At 39.0% G+C, this 18,732-nt stretch overlaps 1 protein-coding gene across 3 annotated transcripts in view; it reads right to left on the bottom strand.

Moving 5' to 3' along the window:
• Positions 1–481: 481 nt before the first annotated feature.
• The window catches only part of pik3c2a (phosphatidylinositol-4-phosphate 3-kinase, catalytic subunit type 2 alpha), a 140,425-nt gene continuing 122,174 nt past the window's right edge, over positions 482–18,732 (bottom strand). For 2 of the 3 annotated variants that reach the window (XM_041196872.1, XM_041196873.1), the window contains exons 26-33: positions 18,466–18,575; positions 11,185–11,392; positions 8,888–9,012; positions 8,681–8,798; positions 8,105–8,186; positions 5,995–6,104; positions 5,405–5,530; positions 482–3,766 (exon numbers count right to left, since the gene is read on the bottom strand). In XM_041196872.1, the coding sequence (XP_041052806.1) occupies positions 3,584–3,766; positions 5,405–5,530; positions 5,995–6,104; positions 8,105–8,186; positions 8,681–8,798; positions 8,888–9,012; positions 11,185–11,392; positions 18,466–18,575 (1,062 nt within the window). In that variant the 3' untranslated portion in view covers positions 482–3,583. Of the gene's footprint in view, positions 3,767–5,404; positions 5,531–5,994; positions 6,105–8,104; positions 8,187–8,680; positions 8,799–8,887; positions 9,013–11,184; positions 11,393–18,465; positions 18,576–18,732 lie in introns of those variants that run through there. The other variant, XR_005944163.1, reaches the window with a different exon arrangement.

Below are 18,732 nucleotides of genomic sequence, written 5' to 3'. Positions count from 1 at the left end.
CTCACCTCCAGGCTCTCCAAACAACCATTCACCTACCTGCGTCCTGTTTTTTTTTCATTCGTTCATGGGATGTGGACGTCGCTGGCTAGGCCAGCGTTTATTGCCCATCCCTAAATGCCCTTGTTCAGAGGGCATTTAAGAGTCAACCACATTATTGTGGATCTGGAGCCACATGTAGGTCAGACCAGGTAAGGATGCCAGATTTCCTTCCCTAAAGGACGTTAGTGAACCAGATGGGGTTTTTACAACAAACTGCAATGGTTTCACGGTCATCATTAGACACTTCAAATGCTGTGCTCTCTCTGACTTCCACTGACTCACCACCACTCCTTTTACCTGTGGGCCTGTGGCAGTTTTCCCCTCAGTCTTGTTCCCTTAGACTCCCCATTGCCACTTTTACCTGTGGGTTTTGGCACCATTTCCCCTCTGTCTCACTCAACCTTGTAACAGCACAGCCCAAGTCAGCAGACACACAAACATGCAATTTTGAAACTGGCTTTATTAAAAACAAGTTACATATTTAATGTAGTTATGGAGTCACATTTAGTCCATTAGGATGTGGACAGGATTTGGATAGAAATACTGTACATCTTTACTAAGTAAAAAGATAAACATGATTTGGAAATACATTTGGTTCTTAAGAGCTGAAGGCAATGTACACCAGTCAAGCCAACATTTTTGCTCCTCATTGTTTCTTGTTCTGCTAACATTCACACTTAATACAGTCACAGAATCAAGTAGTGATAATCACAATTACCCCAATAGTGTGACATCCCCTCTCCTACAGTGACATTTTTGCAAATGACCAGTCTCCCGCTTGAGAAATAACCTGCAAAGTCATATAATCTCTGCAAATATTAATTTTCAATGATAGCATGATTAATAAGGAAAGGCAGTTTGTCATATTGTTCAAGGCTAAAATTTAGTTTCTCTCAGAGTCCTAAATTCAACCTATTGTAGTGAAACAAAAGTCTTCAGAGTTTCATCATTCAGCTGTTCTGAAGGTGCTTCTGTTGTCATTCCCTACCCTTTTGAAACTTTTGTCAACTTCAGGCAAATATCTTGCAACTGTCAACTATTAATTTTAAATTGGTTATTTTTAAAGCCTCCATTAAAAGGTGAATATTTAGAATTTTAAAATACAAGGACAAGATATTAGATATTTACATTAAAAAAGCAGCAACATTTCATTTTTGCCAAACAAAAGTGAAGTATAATGAGGAATTCCTTGCTCACACGTTCAGTTGAAACTGTTGAGCAAGGTACATGGACATTTGTTTAAACAGGCGGTATTTGTAGAATGACTCACCATTTCTCCTTCTGTTGAAAGAGAAACTTCAAGGTAGTGCTCTTTCAATGGAATGAATATTTGTCTTTGTTTTTGGTTAGGCAACTTAAGTTTATTTTGAACAAACAGGAAACTGCGATGTGCCATGATGCAGATCTGAATTTGGATGGTTACAAACCACAATCCTAGACTCATCTATTTATGTGAATGACAACTGACACATGCCATTTTCATAATGCAAATTGAGCAAATGCAACATCTCAATTTTTAGATGGGGGGTGGGGGGAGAAAGGAGAGTTGCAGACTTCTAACATTAGCACAGCTAAAGAGGCATTTTACATAGTCATCTAGGTCAACCCAGCACGACATTTTAAACAACAAAACACTACATGGTCAGTTTGTGCAAATTCGTCTTATTCAGAGGTACCCATGGTTACAAGGGCAACTGCAAGCTTGCAGAATAATGCTTCTGCAGAATGATTTGCAGATTGGTGTGAAAGCTCCTAACCTGCCAGTATTGTACATGATTTGAACTCTGCAGCAAAGGAAGACACATTGATGTGAATAAATACAAAGCCCTTCCAGTTCTCTGTCATGAACAATTCTACATTTCCACAGAGAGTTACAAGTCCCGCACCTGGAGTAGCAGCAAGTTTAAGTGTTGCTAAGGATTGCTGCACAACTTTATGTGAATTGAGCATCTTGTACAGGACAGTGGCAGAAGGACAGATTTAAAGAAAAATGTACAACAGCAAATACAGTTTCAAGTGCCACTTGCCTGGAATTTTTGTGCATCTTTACCGATTCTTAGAAAGAAAGCACACATACCCTTCAGTTAAAACTCATTCTAACAAATATTAGCATTGCATTTCTGTAGCTGACTAATCATCCTGTGGCTATTTGCGGTGGTGGTAGGTGCTGAATACAACCCTAAAACACAGTCAACCAACTGCGATGTGCATGTCTCTGTGAAAAGAAAAAGGAATCTGCACTGCAATTTTCTGTGAAATTGCCACTTTGCTAATGAAGAATTTCAACAAAAATAATATTGCATATCCACCAGGAGTGAGACACTTACATTCATTTTTGATGTGCCTTTTCAATTATAACTATTCATTTTTATATTTAAAAAGCTTTGAGCATTTAATTTAAGTTGCTACATTTTACTTTTCTGCACTTGAGACAGTGCCCTTTGCTGTAATAGAAATGGCCAAAAGTAACTTCTAAAAATGCATTTGAGATATATTTCATTGAATAGCCAAAACCTTTCAAATGTTGTTAGCAGTAATACTTAAATAAATGACTCTGAAATCACAGTATCCTTCAACTCAGACTTTGGGCTTATCTTAAAAGTATGATAGTACAGGATTTAGTTGAATTCATAATTTCATCCTAACATTTGTTATTAACCATACACTTCTAGATTGTTTCACATATCAACTGTGATTTAATGATCTACCTGTGAAAAGTTGGGCAGTTGTGCAATCCTTCTATGCACACATTTTACACACGTGCTTGCATGCACTTATATCTGTTTGCAGTGGTTATTAATTCTGGATCTTCTCCAATGACTTTAAACACTTATGGCCTGGAGACTGCCACTACCACAAAATGAACAGTCTTCCCTCACAGGTGACAGCAAACAGTGGTGTGGCTGTGTACAAAACTGAAGCTTCGATTAGAAGAAAACCTGCTTAACTTCCAGATTACAATCCGAAGTATAGAATTAGTGTTTACAGAAATAGTATTTTCAAAATTTGAATCTTCATTCGACACCTACTACACAAAAACCCCAAGGGGCACTATCACTTGCATCCTTCCCATTCAGTCCCACTTAAAGCAGTCCAGTAATGTGCAATTGTGGCAATTAATGCCCTAGTGGCTAATCTCATTTGTGCTGTTCCCCAGGAAATGCTATGTGCCTTTGAGAAAGTCAGTGAACTTAGCACCTTTAAAATAATTGAGAGTTTACAGCTGTGATAGAGAAAGGCACCATTTCTTGCTTACAAGCAGTGAAGTGCTTCAGTATTTCATTTTTGGCACACACAATTTCCCACCATCCTTTAATCTGAAATATTCAAAAAATAGATATAAAATGAAGGTGACACTAAGTGCATGCAACCAATTTTTTTGTGATTTATCAAATAGATTGGTCCACTGGTAATGTGCATCAGCTGGAATTTGCTGTTTGTCCACAGTTAATTTTTTTCTTTCAAGTAAAAAAAATGCAGGAGTTCAGGTTAGGCTTTTCGTTGCCACTTGTTCCACTTACGCACACTTTTTGAGGGATAGGTGTTATGCATTAGACGTGGCAGTTAGTTTGTACCAGTTAATGGTTTCCTTGCTCAAATCAAACTCTTTCAAAGTTAATGTAACACCACCCAGGTAAACATTTTCTCTCAATGACTCTGCGCTTAACACACTCAGCTGCAACTCCCTCTGTTCAAGTGATTCTTTACTGTATCCACTGTACACCAACTAAAGGGAAGAGAAAAAAAAAAACACACCATGGAATTGGAATTGCACATTTCAAGTACTCAATGTTTTCATCTTCTGTGCCCAGCAACTAACACCATGTTTGCTGCTTCTAAATGTTACAAATGAACTGAAGGATGTTCCTCTATGACTATGTTACAAGAAAGGTTGAGAGATTTTAATAATGTATGCAGCTCTTTCTTTATGCAAGACATTTATTAGGACAGTTTGGCCAATGATCCTAATTCAGCTGTAGGCCATTATGCATGCAAGATTATTTTGCAAAGACTATACAATAGCTGTCCTTCCCATAGCCAGACCACCAATTACAGACTATAAGTTTTGTTATAACTGACCAGTGCTGTGTCTTCTCAATGTTGAACCATAACACCTTTCCCCCAATCCCCTCTCTTTGGCCAAGGGCCTTTAGGACTCAAGAAAAAAAGGGTATTAATGGATTTTCAGTTGCAATGGGAGCTGGTAACTCTTGACAGTACAAGCTCCAGTGGGACTGGTCACCTTACTCCTGCTTAGGTCTGGGTCATGCTGGTATTCAGGTGTCACTGGAACTGACAACTGCCAAGATTTTTTAAGGGAATAAAAAGATTGTGAGCACTCTGTAAAGCAAAATCATTTATTTGCAAATAAGTTATTTGAACAACTTCAGCAATTGCATTAAAAAAAATAAAAGGCTGGTACCAGTAAAAGTGATCGTGAAGCTGTGGAATAGTTGTAAAAAAAATACAGTTGGTGTCATTAAGGGAATGACTTCCTAGCCCACTTGTGTCAGTTATATTAAAACTATACCATTTCTCAAAGGGCAACCAAAAATGTGGAAGAAATACAAACATACTAAATAGGAGCAGAAGTAGGCTATTTGGCCCCTTGAGCCTGCTTCGCCATTCATTAAGATCATGGCTGCCTGTTTGGTTTTTCAAATTGCACATTCCAATCTACCCCCAATGCCTTTGATTCCCCTGCCTAACAAAAATCTACCTCAATGCTGACCTTATTTGCAATGCTCACATCTGGAGAATTAAAGCTTTTTTAAAAAAATGGGATGCTTTGGATAAGCCACTGAGAAAGAGCTGGCTTGGAAAAATCAATAAGTTGAAATTAAGAATGCAACTGCTGGTGAATTAAGACTGATTAGGGATGTTCTATTCAATTAGACAAATGCATACAAAGCAACAACAGCACAATCGCTGGAGAGAGAAGCCTTGTCTAATATTCGGAGTGGGAAATCAGCCAGAAAATTCAAATTTTTAAGGAAATAAAGTTGTTCTGATAAAGGATTTCCATTGCTGAGAAGTCAGCATTTTCACCCCAGCAAACATTACATACAAATTCACGGACCATGGACAGCAAATCACATAACCTGCAATATGCACAGATACCCACAAGGTGGTACCTCACACCATGTCACTTGCCTAGATTTTGAGATATTCTCAGGTTCTTGTACAAGCATATCTAAAATTTTGCACCTGGCACTCTCAGAAATAGCACTGTAATTACTGTTCTTCAGAGTCTGCCAGCTTTGAACTACTTACTTGTTCAAACAGAGATCAAAAAGAGACATGAACTTGGAAGCTCAAAGTTGAAACTACAGGAAATACCAGGATACAAAGTGCTGATGCTTACCATTTCATTGTAAGTTGGGTTTTGAGTTTTCCTTGATACCTTGGTTTTGTGCTTGGTTATTTTGTGTGGATCAGGAAGCAAATAGGTTTTTACATAAGGGTTTGGATCTGCTCCATCCTCAGTTACCTGAAGTCAAAAATATGAAATGCACTAACCAAAAGGCGACACCATGCAAAATATTAAATGCTTTGTCAGTCACATGCTTGTATAAAACTGTAAGCTGAAGGCTCACTAATGACATCTCACATTACATTCCGCAAAGTGACCACCAAGGTTTGCATTTTTAAAATACTTTAAAGGGCAGGAATACAAAAAAAACCAAGAATAAGGGTGTCCAAATGAGAAGTGAAAAAATAGAATGAAAGTGGGCGAGGCACATGAGAGCTGAGTGAATGGAGAGGGCATGTATGAGTGCATGCATGAGGAAAGGGAAATTAAGGACGGTGCATGAGACAGAGCATGTACATGCTCTAATGTTATCCTATTGAGTTCCTTGGGAAAAAATGGACAAAATCCATGTGATTATTACACACATACAAGACAAAGAGTTTGGAGGCTAGTGCTCAGTTCTGAGCATGACTGTTACTTACCAGGTCTCTGATATGCATTACCATAATGAACAGTGTATTGTTTCTGTACGAAATAGATAGCTTAACTTCTCCTCCCACTTGACCGGTGTTGGTGCTTGGCAGAACAATTTCTACAGAGATACAAAAGGTAAAGAAAATGCAAATTATACATGGGAAAGACACCCACTGTACTACATGCCAAAGTGATGGATCATGAAACAGCATCTTCAATCAGGCTTGTCACTCCATGGCCAGGTCATCGGACCATCAATTTTTAATAAAAAAATAATTTTGTTTTGACTTGAAACAAAATTTCTCTTTGACTTAAAGATGTTTTAAATTGGGTTTTTCTCAGTAACGCAAACTCAGCCACGCAGAGGTTTGGAAATTTCCAAGTTATATCCCCATGTATCCAATGTCAGCTGGGAGGCAGGAAAACAAAACATGGTGTCTGTATCCTGAAGAAGTGATGAAAAGAAAATAGTGTAAGAAGAGGAAAGAAAAAAAAATAATGTCAGCCATGAATCCTGCTCCAGATGACTTGAGTAACTGCCATGAATTGTACTTGGGTCAATATTGGACCAAGTTAGCAGTGTTGCTTATGTCAAGTAGGTTGTTCACACTCACTAGGCTCAGAGCATTTTGCCAGTTTGGTGAAGTGCTGCAGAGTCACCAGTACTCAAATGAAATACACCCCTAGCCAGAACTATTGCCTGCAGGAGCATAAGCTTAAACTTGTTCAAAACATCATCAACATATGGTATATGCTGCAGTGAAATGTGAATACACTGAAGTACCAAAGGAAGAAAAGTCAATCTTTCATTCAGCATGGAAATCAAGATCTGGGTTACCAAAGAAAGGTGAATAGATTAGATTCAGAAGCTAAAGAAAAAATCTGAATAAACTTCATGATTCTTTTCCTCTTTCCCAATTCTCCTCCTCTTCCTCCCTATCCTTTTCTGAACAACAGTATAGCTCTTGGGGTGATGGCAGCCCTTCAGGTACAGTATTTCATACCAGGCAGCACGATTCCTACCTGAGCCTTGGAAGCAACTCATTTCTACTGTTTAGGATCACTATTTTGTTACCCTTTTAGGCTATATAAAAACAAAGCTGCTAGAATTTTTCTTCAAATAAGTGTAAAGAAATTAAAACCAAGGGTTAAGCAGCTCCCTTAAGCTTGAAATAAAAACGTGTTCTTTCAACAATTTTGCTTTATTTTTTTTGTTCCCAACTCGAGTTTTGCACTCCAATCTCCTTTACTTCTGACAACAGGCAGAGATGACCAACAGTCCTGGGAGATGGCTGATGAACTGATTAATATGGGGCACTTACAACCAATTCCAAGATTCCTTTGCAGGCTGCTCATTTAGTGAGTGAAGAGAGATTCGCAGCAATTTTGTGGAACAGTATCTAAAATGCTCTCATTGGATCAAAAGCTGACAGGAATATTAATGCACGAGCCCAAGTTAGCAATTTAACCTTGCAAGCAAAAGCAGGGCTTAATCCAACTGAAAATGTATTTTTGCAAATCCATCATGTTATGGGTTCTTTGGAAGTCCAATTTTTTGTACTTCAGTAAACAGTTTGACAGAAGAACTAGACCCATGAGGAAATTCCTCGAATGTAAAACATTAAAAGATCAGGTAATGCTGCCCACAGGTTTCAGAACTGAAACCATTATGAAGCCATCACATTATTAAGAACACTGCTGCATGTAGCAATTTCTAGAGGTGTACAAAATAAGGTTAGAAAATCACTGCACATGATGCCTGAACAGTAACCTTAATGAGTTACCAAGGACAGCAAAGGTTCAACAATGTTTCTGTTAGATGCTTCAGTTAAGGAAACCTTGCAACCTTGCATCCTTTCATGTTCCTGTAAGATATCAAGTGGGATTTCAAAACACATCAAAAACTGTTTAACAGGTTGCAACACATCAGTGCACGTGACATAATGTGTATATTTTTTCATTATAAAAATGCAGGAAATTGGCATGTTGTGGCAAGTTACCATGTTCTAAGTTGTTAAACATTGCATCACCAAATCTTCATAGGTGGCATAGCCACAACTGAACAGGAAAATAAGGCAAAGTTGCCTTCTCAGCAAAATAAAACTACTTTTGCATTACCTGAGGGTTTGACTATTCCATCAATTCCTTCAGCCTTCTCATCCCGGCCCAGTGGGTGGAAGAAGGTATAGATGAGATCACACTGAGGGCAGTAATGAAACAAGTTTTTACATTTCAGCTGAAAACATTATATAGTGCACAGAGCAAGGGACACATACAGAGAGTGTGCACAAATGAGAGAGAGAGACAGACAGACAGAACATTTCACAATAACACAACTGCTTAATTTGAAATGTGGACAAATCTTCCCCCATCACAATGTTAGATATTATCTTTCTGTTCCTTGAATTCATTTCACCAATCCCAGCCATCCATCAGTTTGCTTTAATCAACTAAGTCAATACACAAGAGCAGGACTGACTTATCGCAGAGCTATTTCAACAATGTCATGCAGGGGATTGTGGGAAGGAACCAACATCCTCGCATTTCATAGCATCAGTTTAGTGTACATCGGAGTTTGATAAAGAAAGCTGCTCAAGTGCCTCTTAATTATTTATTTTTCAGGCCCAAATGCAGGACAAGAAATTTGTGACCTGAAAAGTCTTAATCTTGTTCCTAATTTCACTCAATTCTTACCTCAGCTACCTCAGTTGAGCCATTCATCAGACACTGCACATAACTGTTGAGCTCCACCTTACGCTTGGAGGCTACATCCTTAATGTGTGTTCGCCCAAGGACCACTTTGTTGGGGAAGCTGGAAAAACAAAGGCTTGTCTAAATTGCCATGAACAACAAGGAGTTCATCATAAATGAAAGAGCATTTTTGTTAAAAATATAACCTACCCTGGAAGTTTCCACAGGGGGAAGAGGATGCCCAGTTTGTTGTGCAGCTCCTGGAATTCATCAAACGTTCTGAAGATAAATGCTGGAGCAATCTGCCCTTCCCGTAATACCCTCACCACATATATCTGTTCAGTAAAAATTGCAGCTGTTATGCATTTCAAAATAGCAACCTATGCAACACAATTTCTTGCTTGAACAGTTATCTCCTAATGGTAGTGTCAGCTGTGGCTCAGTCAATATATCTCACCTGAGTCAGACGGTTCCAATTTCAAGCCCCACTCAAGGACTCGAGCACAAAAATTAAGGCTCACATTCCAGTGCAGCATTGAGCAAATACTGCTTTGTTGGAGGTGCTGGCTTTGGGTGAGGCCTTATCTGTCTGCTTGGGTGAATGTCAAAGATCCCATGGCACCATTTTTAAGATGAGCAGGGGAGGTCTCCCTGGCATCCTGGCCATATCTACCCCTCAATCAACATCACCAAAATAGATCACCTGGTTGTGATAACTTGCTGGGGGAAATTGGCTGCCAACTTTTCTACATTACAACAGTGACTGCACTTCAAAGTACTTCATTGGCTGTAAAACACGGTGGCATCGTGTGGCTACGAAAGGCATTAAAGAAATGCAAGTCTTTTTATAAAAGATAGTGGAGACAGTTCCTGGGGTTATAGGCATGGAGTACCTGGTCAAATAGTGATTCCTTTTGTGTGAATCTAAATAATTGAAATGACAGCACCAGAACCAAATCTGATCATCTCTTAAACTGGCATCCACTAACTGTATTTTTCATAGACAAGTCACCAAAAGAGAGAAGCAACATGAACCCACAACAGTCTTTCCTTTCCTTACAATGATGAAGCTTGACAGCTATTTAGCTGTAGTATCGTCACTACCAGTTTAGACAGGTCAGCGCAGTATTTAAAATGAGCCTTTTCTGTTTTGTGTGGCATAACACCAAACCACGTGATGTACTTGTATTTAAAAAAAGCTCCTTGTGCTGCTTTAGGTTAAAACTCCAATTCATTATATCTGTAGCAGTTTAAAAAAACTATTTAATCTGTATAGAAGTTTTTTCCAAGCTTATTTAAATATATACAAATAATAAATTGATGAGATTACAGATATGTCATTACTGGTTCATTACTGAAAGAATATTCTTATCCTACAAATATGCAGCCCAGTAGAATATTTACGAGATATGCGGTTGCCTCCTTGCTCTCTCAAATCCCATATCAGGGCTGTAAATCTAGTTTTCTTTTAGAAATGTGGTGTCATTTGTTAATGGCTCCAATCACTCCCAATATTTCAAATGAAAACAAGTGGTAGAGATGTTGAAAGCAATGCCCAAGTGTAAAATGTATAAACTCTTACAATCTTTGAATTTCTTTTATTCAAACTTAGTCATGGGGTGTATTCTCTCATCAAAGTCGAAGGTAAGGTCATTGTGGGTTTTACCCTGGAGTATATAGCCCTTTAAATATTCTTAAGTGAGAATCTAAAAATGAACATGCAGAAGTGCTTCCACACTAACCACTTTGATGAGCATCAGCTTTGTCAATTGAGGTTCTTTGAAAAATACTTTAACAATAAAAAGAAGCAAGTTCATTAACCAGTGCAGGCTTTTCAATAGATACAAATAATTTTAACTGCTTCGTGCTTGTCCCAAGGCATCATAAAGGACAAAGAAAATAAGTACCATTCCCTTGAAGTCATGTAGTGTGACAGTTTCTTAACCGGTTATATGTTTTCAGATACCTTTGCCAATGTCTCCCTATTCCCCTGACTGAGCGGTTGTGAGTAAAGCACTCAGTTCCAATAGTATAACACTTCTTATGCTGCACATTAGGACTGCATAAACATACAAGTGTTTTCCCTCTGTTGCTTTTGGCCATGACAGATAACCTGTTAATATTGTCTAGAAATGTCATTCTTTAAAATGGCCCTAAATAGCCCTGGCTGTGTGGAACTCAAGACATCCTTTGTCTCCCTGAAGAATTCCTTTCCTTTGCTTGCTGTCTCCCTATTCTGTCACATCAGGTCAAATGCTGTGGAGAAATTCTAGGCACTAAACTTGCTTCTGTCAATCAAGTTTGTCCTTAAGGTACAGGATTATAACATTTTACAGAACTACAACATTTGAATGTTCAATATGATATGAGACTTTTACCAGCAAAACATTAAGTGCATTAGACACACACTGCATGCATAGTATTTCCCAGAGTTGGATCTGATGCATGGTGTACTGACAGGTGAAAGTTATGCTCATTTGTAAGCAGCAAAAGTACCTTATACTTACATAGTATTTGTCAGGGTTGTATCTCTTCTGGTAGGTGTAAACAGTTACTTCTTTGATTCGCCCATCTTGTTTTAGAGAATAGGTTTTAGGAGAGAATGAAAGGATAGCTTGTTCATTGGACGGTAACCCTGAAAATCGCAGCTGTGCCAAATTGTGAATGAGAAAGTTAAACTTTGTAGCCATACTGCCCAAGCTGGATTCTATCAACCTAAAGTAGAAAAGATGAAAAAAAAAATGCTGTATCATTTTTGATACATCCATTTTGATTCAAATTTAAAGGTCCAGTCACATCAGTATTTTTCACAATATTCCAGGGTTATTCACTGAGCTGTGCGACAACCCGAAGAAGTGACCTGTTGGGGATTCACTCTTACAAACATCAAGCAGCAGTAGGGGCAGTGGAGAGGTTGATTTTTTTGAGAGAGATCAACCTATGGTTGCTACTCTCTGCCACTGTCACAAAAGGATTGGGGGTAGTAAACACATTGACATAAATCTTGCAAACATAAGTCTTTCCAGAGCCATCCGGATGACTGCAATTCAATTTCCATACGTCAACTCCAAACAAAGTACCTCCTCTCCCACTCTGTCCTGCTGTGGGGTACTGAGATTGAACCCTGTTACGTGCTAACTACTTGCTGGCAAGTAAGCAGCAGTCAATCATTAATATTAGTGTTGGTGATTGCCTTCTGGGATTAGGGGGAGAAATCAATATCAGAATGCTGGAGACTTCTTTTCACCATTAGGAAACTACGATTTCACAAGGAATGCTGTATGCAGATCCCCACCAGCTGTTTGTCTGGATCAGGGGTATAAAAGGATCTGGTTGATGATGTAAACTCAGTAATATGTTGGGGTTCATTGCTCTATGGGAGCTACTGCTGCCACTATCCAGCCCTGTTTCCCTCTGCAGACCCCCATCCCCTTAGCCCATACTCTTAAATATTCTGATAATTAAGAATGTGCTTCAAGGAATGACCACGACATAACAAAAGGGAATCCAAATGGTCACTCTTGCTGTTTGTCACTGAACCTTTTAGTGTTAATGTTTATAATTGACATACGAGTTACTTGTAATATTCAGCTAATTAACACGTGACGCAATTTCAGTTTAGATTGGGTGATTTGATTGCAGTAGTGTTAGGATCGCTCATTATTTACTTTAAGGTGAAGAAAGGAGGGTCAGAGGAGGAATGTGCTTAGTAAAGCCTGTAGTATACTTTTCTAGAGTTGGGAGTTCCAAAGCAGCTCTTGTTCATCTGTCCCATTGCAGTGACGGGTTGTTAGCTTTCAAGTGGGATGATTTGCATTTTGCCACCCAAACATCAGTACAAAACAATCCAAGGACAGCTACAACATAAAAGCAAAAAAAACTGCAGATGCTGGAAATCTGAAACAAAAACAGAATTACCTGGAAAAACTCAGCAGGTCTGGCAGCATCGGCAGAGAAGAAAAGAGTTGACGTTTTGAGTCCTCGTGACCCTTCAACAGAACTGAAAGGATCTGGTTGATGATGTAAACTCAGTAATATGCTGGGGTTCATTGCTCTATGGGAGCTACTGCTGCCACTATCCAGCCCTGTTTCCCCCTGTGCCCCCCCAATCCCCTTAGCCTGTACTCTTAAATATTCTGATAATTAAGAATGTGCTTCAAGGAATGACCACGACATAACAAAAGGGAATCCAAATAGATCCTTCAACAGCTACAACATGTCAGATACAATGTAAAGCTCCGTCTACACTATCCCATCAAACTCTCCTTCAGCACAGGTTGGATCCACAGCAGAGTTACCTCTGCCATCAAGGTGTCTTTACCTTGCCTCAGAACGTTCCCTGTTACAGCATGTAACTGTTAAATCCAGTATCTGTGTCATGAAGGGATATTGGCTATAACGCTACTGGCAATTTTTAAAATGGAATTGTAGTGGTGTGTGTGTGTCTGTCTGTGTGTGCGTGTCTTAATTAGATTAAAGCCAGTTAGTCTGGGTGCTTTGATGTATAGCAGTTTTGAGGTGTTATTTAGATAAATGTAAGGAGAATAGGAGATAGGGTGTAAATTTGCATTTGTTGAATAAAGCATTAAGAGTGAGAGTCAAATCTTGCATCTAGCTGGGAGACGCCAAGCGTCTACTTTACTAATAAAATTAGTGGGATAAAAACGTTATTGTTAGAAGATGTGATGTTAAAACCCTTGGATACCATTGAAAATTTACAATCAAAGGGGAAGCTATGTATAAAGAGAGGAAGGAGATTGTGTGGAGGGGGAGGCATTTAAGATCTAACCAACCTGTAAGTCTCCCACTGTGTCTGCAAAGGAATCTCATTTTTAATTCGTAAGGTCAAATATGCTTTGCCTGGTGTCTATTTAAAGTCTATGGGTTTTGCTGTCTTGGTGAAGATTTACCTAGGAGTGATTCATCTGGGGACTTGTTTATAAGTTATTATGGTAGTAATTTGTAGAAATGTGTATGCATTTACTTTGTTGTTAAATTAATACATGTTTAATTTAGTTTAAAAAAACCTGTTGAGGCTCAGTGGCCTTATACCTGAATTCAGAGCTGCATCCTAAACATACCAATTGAAAATATAGATTATTGACATTTGTTTCAAGTTTACCTCTGGGATTTAAACATCTCGGCCTTTACCAACTGCTGTGTCATAACAATTAGTATGTCGAGGAAAGATTGAGTCTGAAGCCAGTCTGTACATTACCCTACAGGCTAGGAAATAAATCAGTCTTAAAGAGACAGACTCCTCCAGTTCCCCCTAACATCCCGTGTGAATACCTTTTATACTCTTGCAATGAAGCCCTAACACCACCTCAATTGGGGACAGCTGCTCTTAATTGTTAACTTAAAGCATGAACTCGATTGCAGCACAATTTTAATGTTAACAGTAACAGCGGCAGAAAAGGAGTAAACTGGACAGTTTCATGTTGGCTGTAACGAGTTAGGTACCACAAGGATCAGTATTTGGGCATCTGCTATTTGCAATTTACATTAGTGACATAGATAAGGGGACTGAGTGTAATGTAACCAAGTTTGCTGATGATACAAAGTTAGGTAGGAAAATAAGCAGCCAAGCGAACACAACGAGGCTGCAAAGGGCTATAGACAGGCTGAGTGAGTGTGTAAGAATATGGCAGATGGAATACAATGGGGTGAAAAATGCAGTTATCCAATTTGGTAGGGGGAAAAAAAAAATCGAAAATAGCTTTTGAATGGTAAGAGACTGGGAAAAGGTGTACAGAGGGATTTGGGTGTCCATGTACATGAATCTCAGTGAGCATGCAAGTATAGTAAGCAATTTGGAAGGCAAATAGTATATCAGCTTTTGTTACAAACAGATTGGAGTTCAAGAGTAAATCATTTCTTACTACAATTATACAGGGAATTGGTGAGGCTGCACCTGGAGTACTGTGTGCAGTTCTGATCTAATTACCTTAGGAAGGACATAATTGCCCTAGAAGGAGTGCAATGAAGGTTCATCAGGCTGGTCCCTGGGATGCAGGGGCTGGACATTGACTAGACTAGGCCTTTATTCCCATAAGTTTAGAAAAGTGAGGAGATCTAATTCAAATTCTTAAGGGGCTTGACAGGGTAAATGCTAGGAAAAGGTTTTGCCTGGTTGGGGAATCTAGAGCCTAGAATCTGGGGAGCAGAGAGTTGGGATAAGTGGGTCTTTTTTGGGTTGGCAAACTGTAGCTATTGGGAGTGCCAGAGGGATCAGTGCCAGGGCCTCAACTACTTACAATCTATATCAATGATTTCAATGAAGGGACCGATTGTATGATAGCTAAATTTGTCAGTGACACCAAGGTAGGTAGGAAAGTAAGTTAAGAGGAGGTAAGGGTTATAGGTATATTAAGTGAGTGGGCAAAAGTTTGGCAGATGGAGTATAATGTGGGAAAATGTGAACATGTCCACTTAGGCAGGAAGAATAGTAAAGTAGTACACTACTTAAATGGAGAGAGATTGCAGAACTCAGTGATACAGAGGGATCTGGGTACCCTGGTACAAGAATCAGGAAAAGTTAGAATGCAGGTACAGCAAGTGATTAGGAAGGCAAATGGAATGTTGGTGTTTATTTAAATGGTAATGGAATATAAAAGTAGGGAAGTTTTACTGCAGCTGTACAGGGCCTTCGTGAAACCACATCTGGGAGCACTCTGTACAGTTTTGCTCTCCTTGAGAACTTTGGAACTCTCTTCCTCAAAGGCGGTGGAAGCAGAGTCTTTGTATATTTTTAAGGCAGAGCTAGATAGATTCTTGATTAACAAGGGGGTAGGCAGGAATGTGGGGCTCAGGTTACATCAGACTAGCCATGATCTAATTGAAAGGCGGAGCAGGTTCGAAGGGCTGAGTGGCCTACTCCTGCTCATAATTTGTATGTTCATATATTTCCTCTTCTGGGGAAGACTAGAACTAGGGGACAAAGTTTTAAGAATAAGAAGTCTTCCTTCTAAGATGGGCATGAGGAGAATTGTTTTCTCTGAAGGTTGTTAGTCTGTGGAACTATCTTCCCCAGAAAGTATGTCAGAATCCAATGTTAATAGTGTGTTAATTATATTGTTACAGGTGAAGGGCATTGTTTAATTAAGTACTTTGAGCACCGCAGGAACTGGAGTGCATCACCAGTCCCAAGAATGACATTTTAATTTAATTACACAAGTTTCCTTTGAAAGTTTTATTTTAGTTACAGTGCCCTATCAGAGACTGTCACCCCTGTTAAGCATTAATTTAATTTACTGATTTAGTTGGTTTTTTAAAAACAACATATAAATAGGGGACAGCTGGAACACGGTGTGAGGAGTGTTGAGACTGGACCAAGTCAATAAACTTGCTCAGTAAGGAAAAGCTCAGCGTCTTGGTTCTGATTTCACTAATTGGTTTGGATCCAAGTGAGAGATTGCAATGCAGGATAGAAGCAGCAAGTTTCTATGGTTCACCATGCAGGAATGCAGGTGACAGCTTGCGCTTAGATTGAAGAGACTGAGTTTGAGAGGATTTAAACGAGATTAGAAGATTCGCATAGCTTTGGCTAGAGGTTTGAATTGCCAGAGTAACCCTAATCATAAAAGCCAGTTCAGAGATTTGAAGTGATCTGGCTGGAAAAGGAAAAGAATGGAAGCAAACCTTTGGGAGCAAAGAATCACTTTAGACTGGTTCTAAGAGAATAGAGTATTTACTTAAGAGACCGAGCAAAGTACAACCATATAGAGAGATTTTTGGTTATTTTAAATGTTAAATGGAAGATCCTTTCTATAGTTTAGAGTACTAGTTGCCTCAAGAAATAGTGTTTATTCAGTGTTGCTTTTAGTTGTGTTATGGTAAAAGTCCTAAACCTTGAAATCTTGTGAGATCCTTTCCAGCTATTCACTGGAAGTTCCAATTTCTTTTTAAGTTATTGGTCTCTATGGGGATTGTAACAAAGTGCAGGAGGGTGTCTTTCAGTGGCCAGCTCCTACCCAATACTGGGTTCCTTGATCGGACAATGTGCATGATTAAAAGAGATCCACCTTCCTCCCTCCATGACCACCAAACAGGGTTTGCTGGACAGACTTCCAGGAGCATGGGCAGTTTGTATGGCACCCATTTAATCCCCAAATCACCACTAAATTGCAGTGGGCTCAAGGATAATGAGTGTCAATGGCTCATTAATGAGCCTAATTGACATCCCTCATCAGCCCCTTCGGCCATCTGACTTAATCGGGAGAAGTTTTGCAGTTGTCGTGAGACTTAGGGGGAGCCCAGCCTGGCTGCCATGTTGCCTGTTATAAATCCAACCCATTGTTCTTAATTGATATAACTGCTCATCATCTAGTCTGAATTAGTTCAGTACATCAACTAAGAATGCCACTGATCCTAATCTTTTACTGGCTGTTTATAGTTTCACAACCAACTGATCCACTTGCTATAAGGGCCCAAACAACACAGTCCAAAAGGTAGCAGTCCGTGCACATCTCAAAGAACATGCTTATGCATGCACCCAAAAAAACGTAGAACTGGTGATGAGATTAAGGGAAGAAAATACAGGCTCACTTGAATGGAGGGCATGTACTATGTATGATTACAAGGCAGAACACTTGTGTGACGTTTTGTACCTGCAGCTCATCAACCTTATTTTACCACTATGTACGTTTATGCCCATGTACTCTAAACCCAGCTTAGACTGCTGTGCATTTGTGAAACTTCCTATTTCTGAACTATTGAACACTATGCTGCTAAATGTCTCCTGGCACCACTGCAATAACTCAGTGAATTTTATTTCTGACAAACCAATCTGATGCATAGTTAAACACAAAAATTTCACTTTCATTCCTGTTAAAAACTTTTTGCATATTGATCAGAAACCTTAACCTAGTAATTAAACCCATACTGCCTCAGCTCAGGCCATTTCAGGATCCAAACTTCTCCTTCTCCTTCTCCTCTTGGGTCAGTACTGTAATGTGAACATGACAACATTTTGCAGCCTTCAAGACTCGCCAAATGATTTTGCTACTGCCATTTACACTTCCTCTGGACCCATCTTTTGCATCCTTATCTGTCCCATTACCATCACCTTTCACCATCATCCATGATCATTTAATCTTTCCTGCTTTCCATCCTATCACAGACCTTCCTCTTTAGTTCTTTCCTCCCCTCCCCCTTTCATGCCAGTGTGCTCACTTCAGCTGGTTACATTTCTAATTTTTCCAGTTCTAACAAAATGTCATCAAGCCGAAACATTAACTGTTTTTCTTTCCACAGATGCTGCCTGATCTGAGCATTTCCAGCATTTTCTGGTTTTATTTCATACTTCCAGCACATTATTTTGCTTTTGTTTATTTCAATGTAAAGTTGCTTCAAATAATATTATTTACCTTTTTCCCTTTTTATGCAAAAAGTACCAAATTCTCTTTTCCCTGACATTACTTCGTTCAAATCACCGCATAAATTAAAGTTTTGAAGCATTCAAAAATCACGTTGAATTATTAGTAGAATGTAGAAACTCCAAACCCCAAGTGACCAAATTGAAGTTAGAAAATACTGCAAATACTCAGTGGGTCAATATTATAATTGTACATCTGTACACAAAATGTACAAAGAGAGGTAGTTTTGTTTGGGTTTTTAAAGTTGCGGAGCTCAAGTTTCTCTCCACCTTGTATCAATGTATTTGTATGATTTCAGTATTTGGCAATGTATTTGTATGATTTCAGTAATTGGCAATGTATGCGACTCTATATAGCCATTCTACCTCAAGCGTGTTTCAATTTGGAGAGTTTATTTGTAATTCACCTTACCTGGTGAAAAAGATGGTGGCTTCAGCATCAGTCGTTTGGGGTTGCAGAGCATCTTGAACATATTTCAGATCCTGCACAGTACTAAGTTCTGGCAATCCAGAAGACAGCATCTGAAAAAGGTCAGAGGTAAGGTGATTAATGCAGTAGTGGAAACAGTTACTAATTTCTTAAGTTGGAAAAAAAAACTGCAAAAATCACCAGATCAACAACATGGAAGTTGGTCTAATAAAAAGGAATGAAACCATGGAGGAATGTAGCTTGTGTAAG

The sequence above is a fragment of the Carcharodon carcharias genome, chromosome 10, assembly GCF_017639515.1.
Source record: "Carcharodon carcharias isolate sCarCar2 chromosome 10, sCarCar2.pri, whole genome shotgun sequence".
Classification (NCBI taxonomy): Eukaryota; Metazoa; Chordata; class Chondrichthyes; order Lamniformes; family Lamnidae; genus Carcharodon; species Carcharodon carcharias.
Note: the sequence above shows the minus strand (reverse complement) of the source record. Positions and strands in the feature narration are given on the sequence as shown.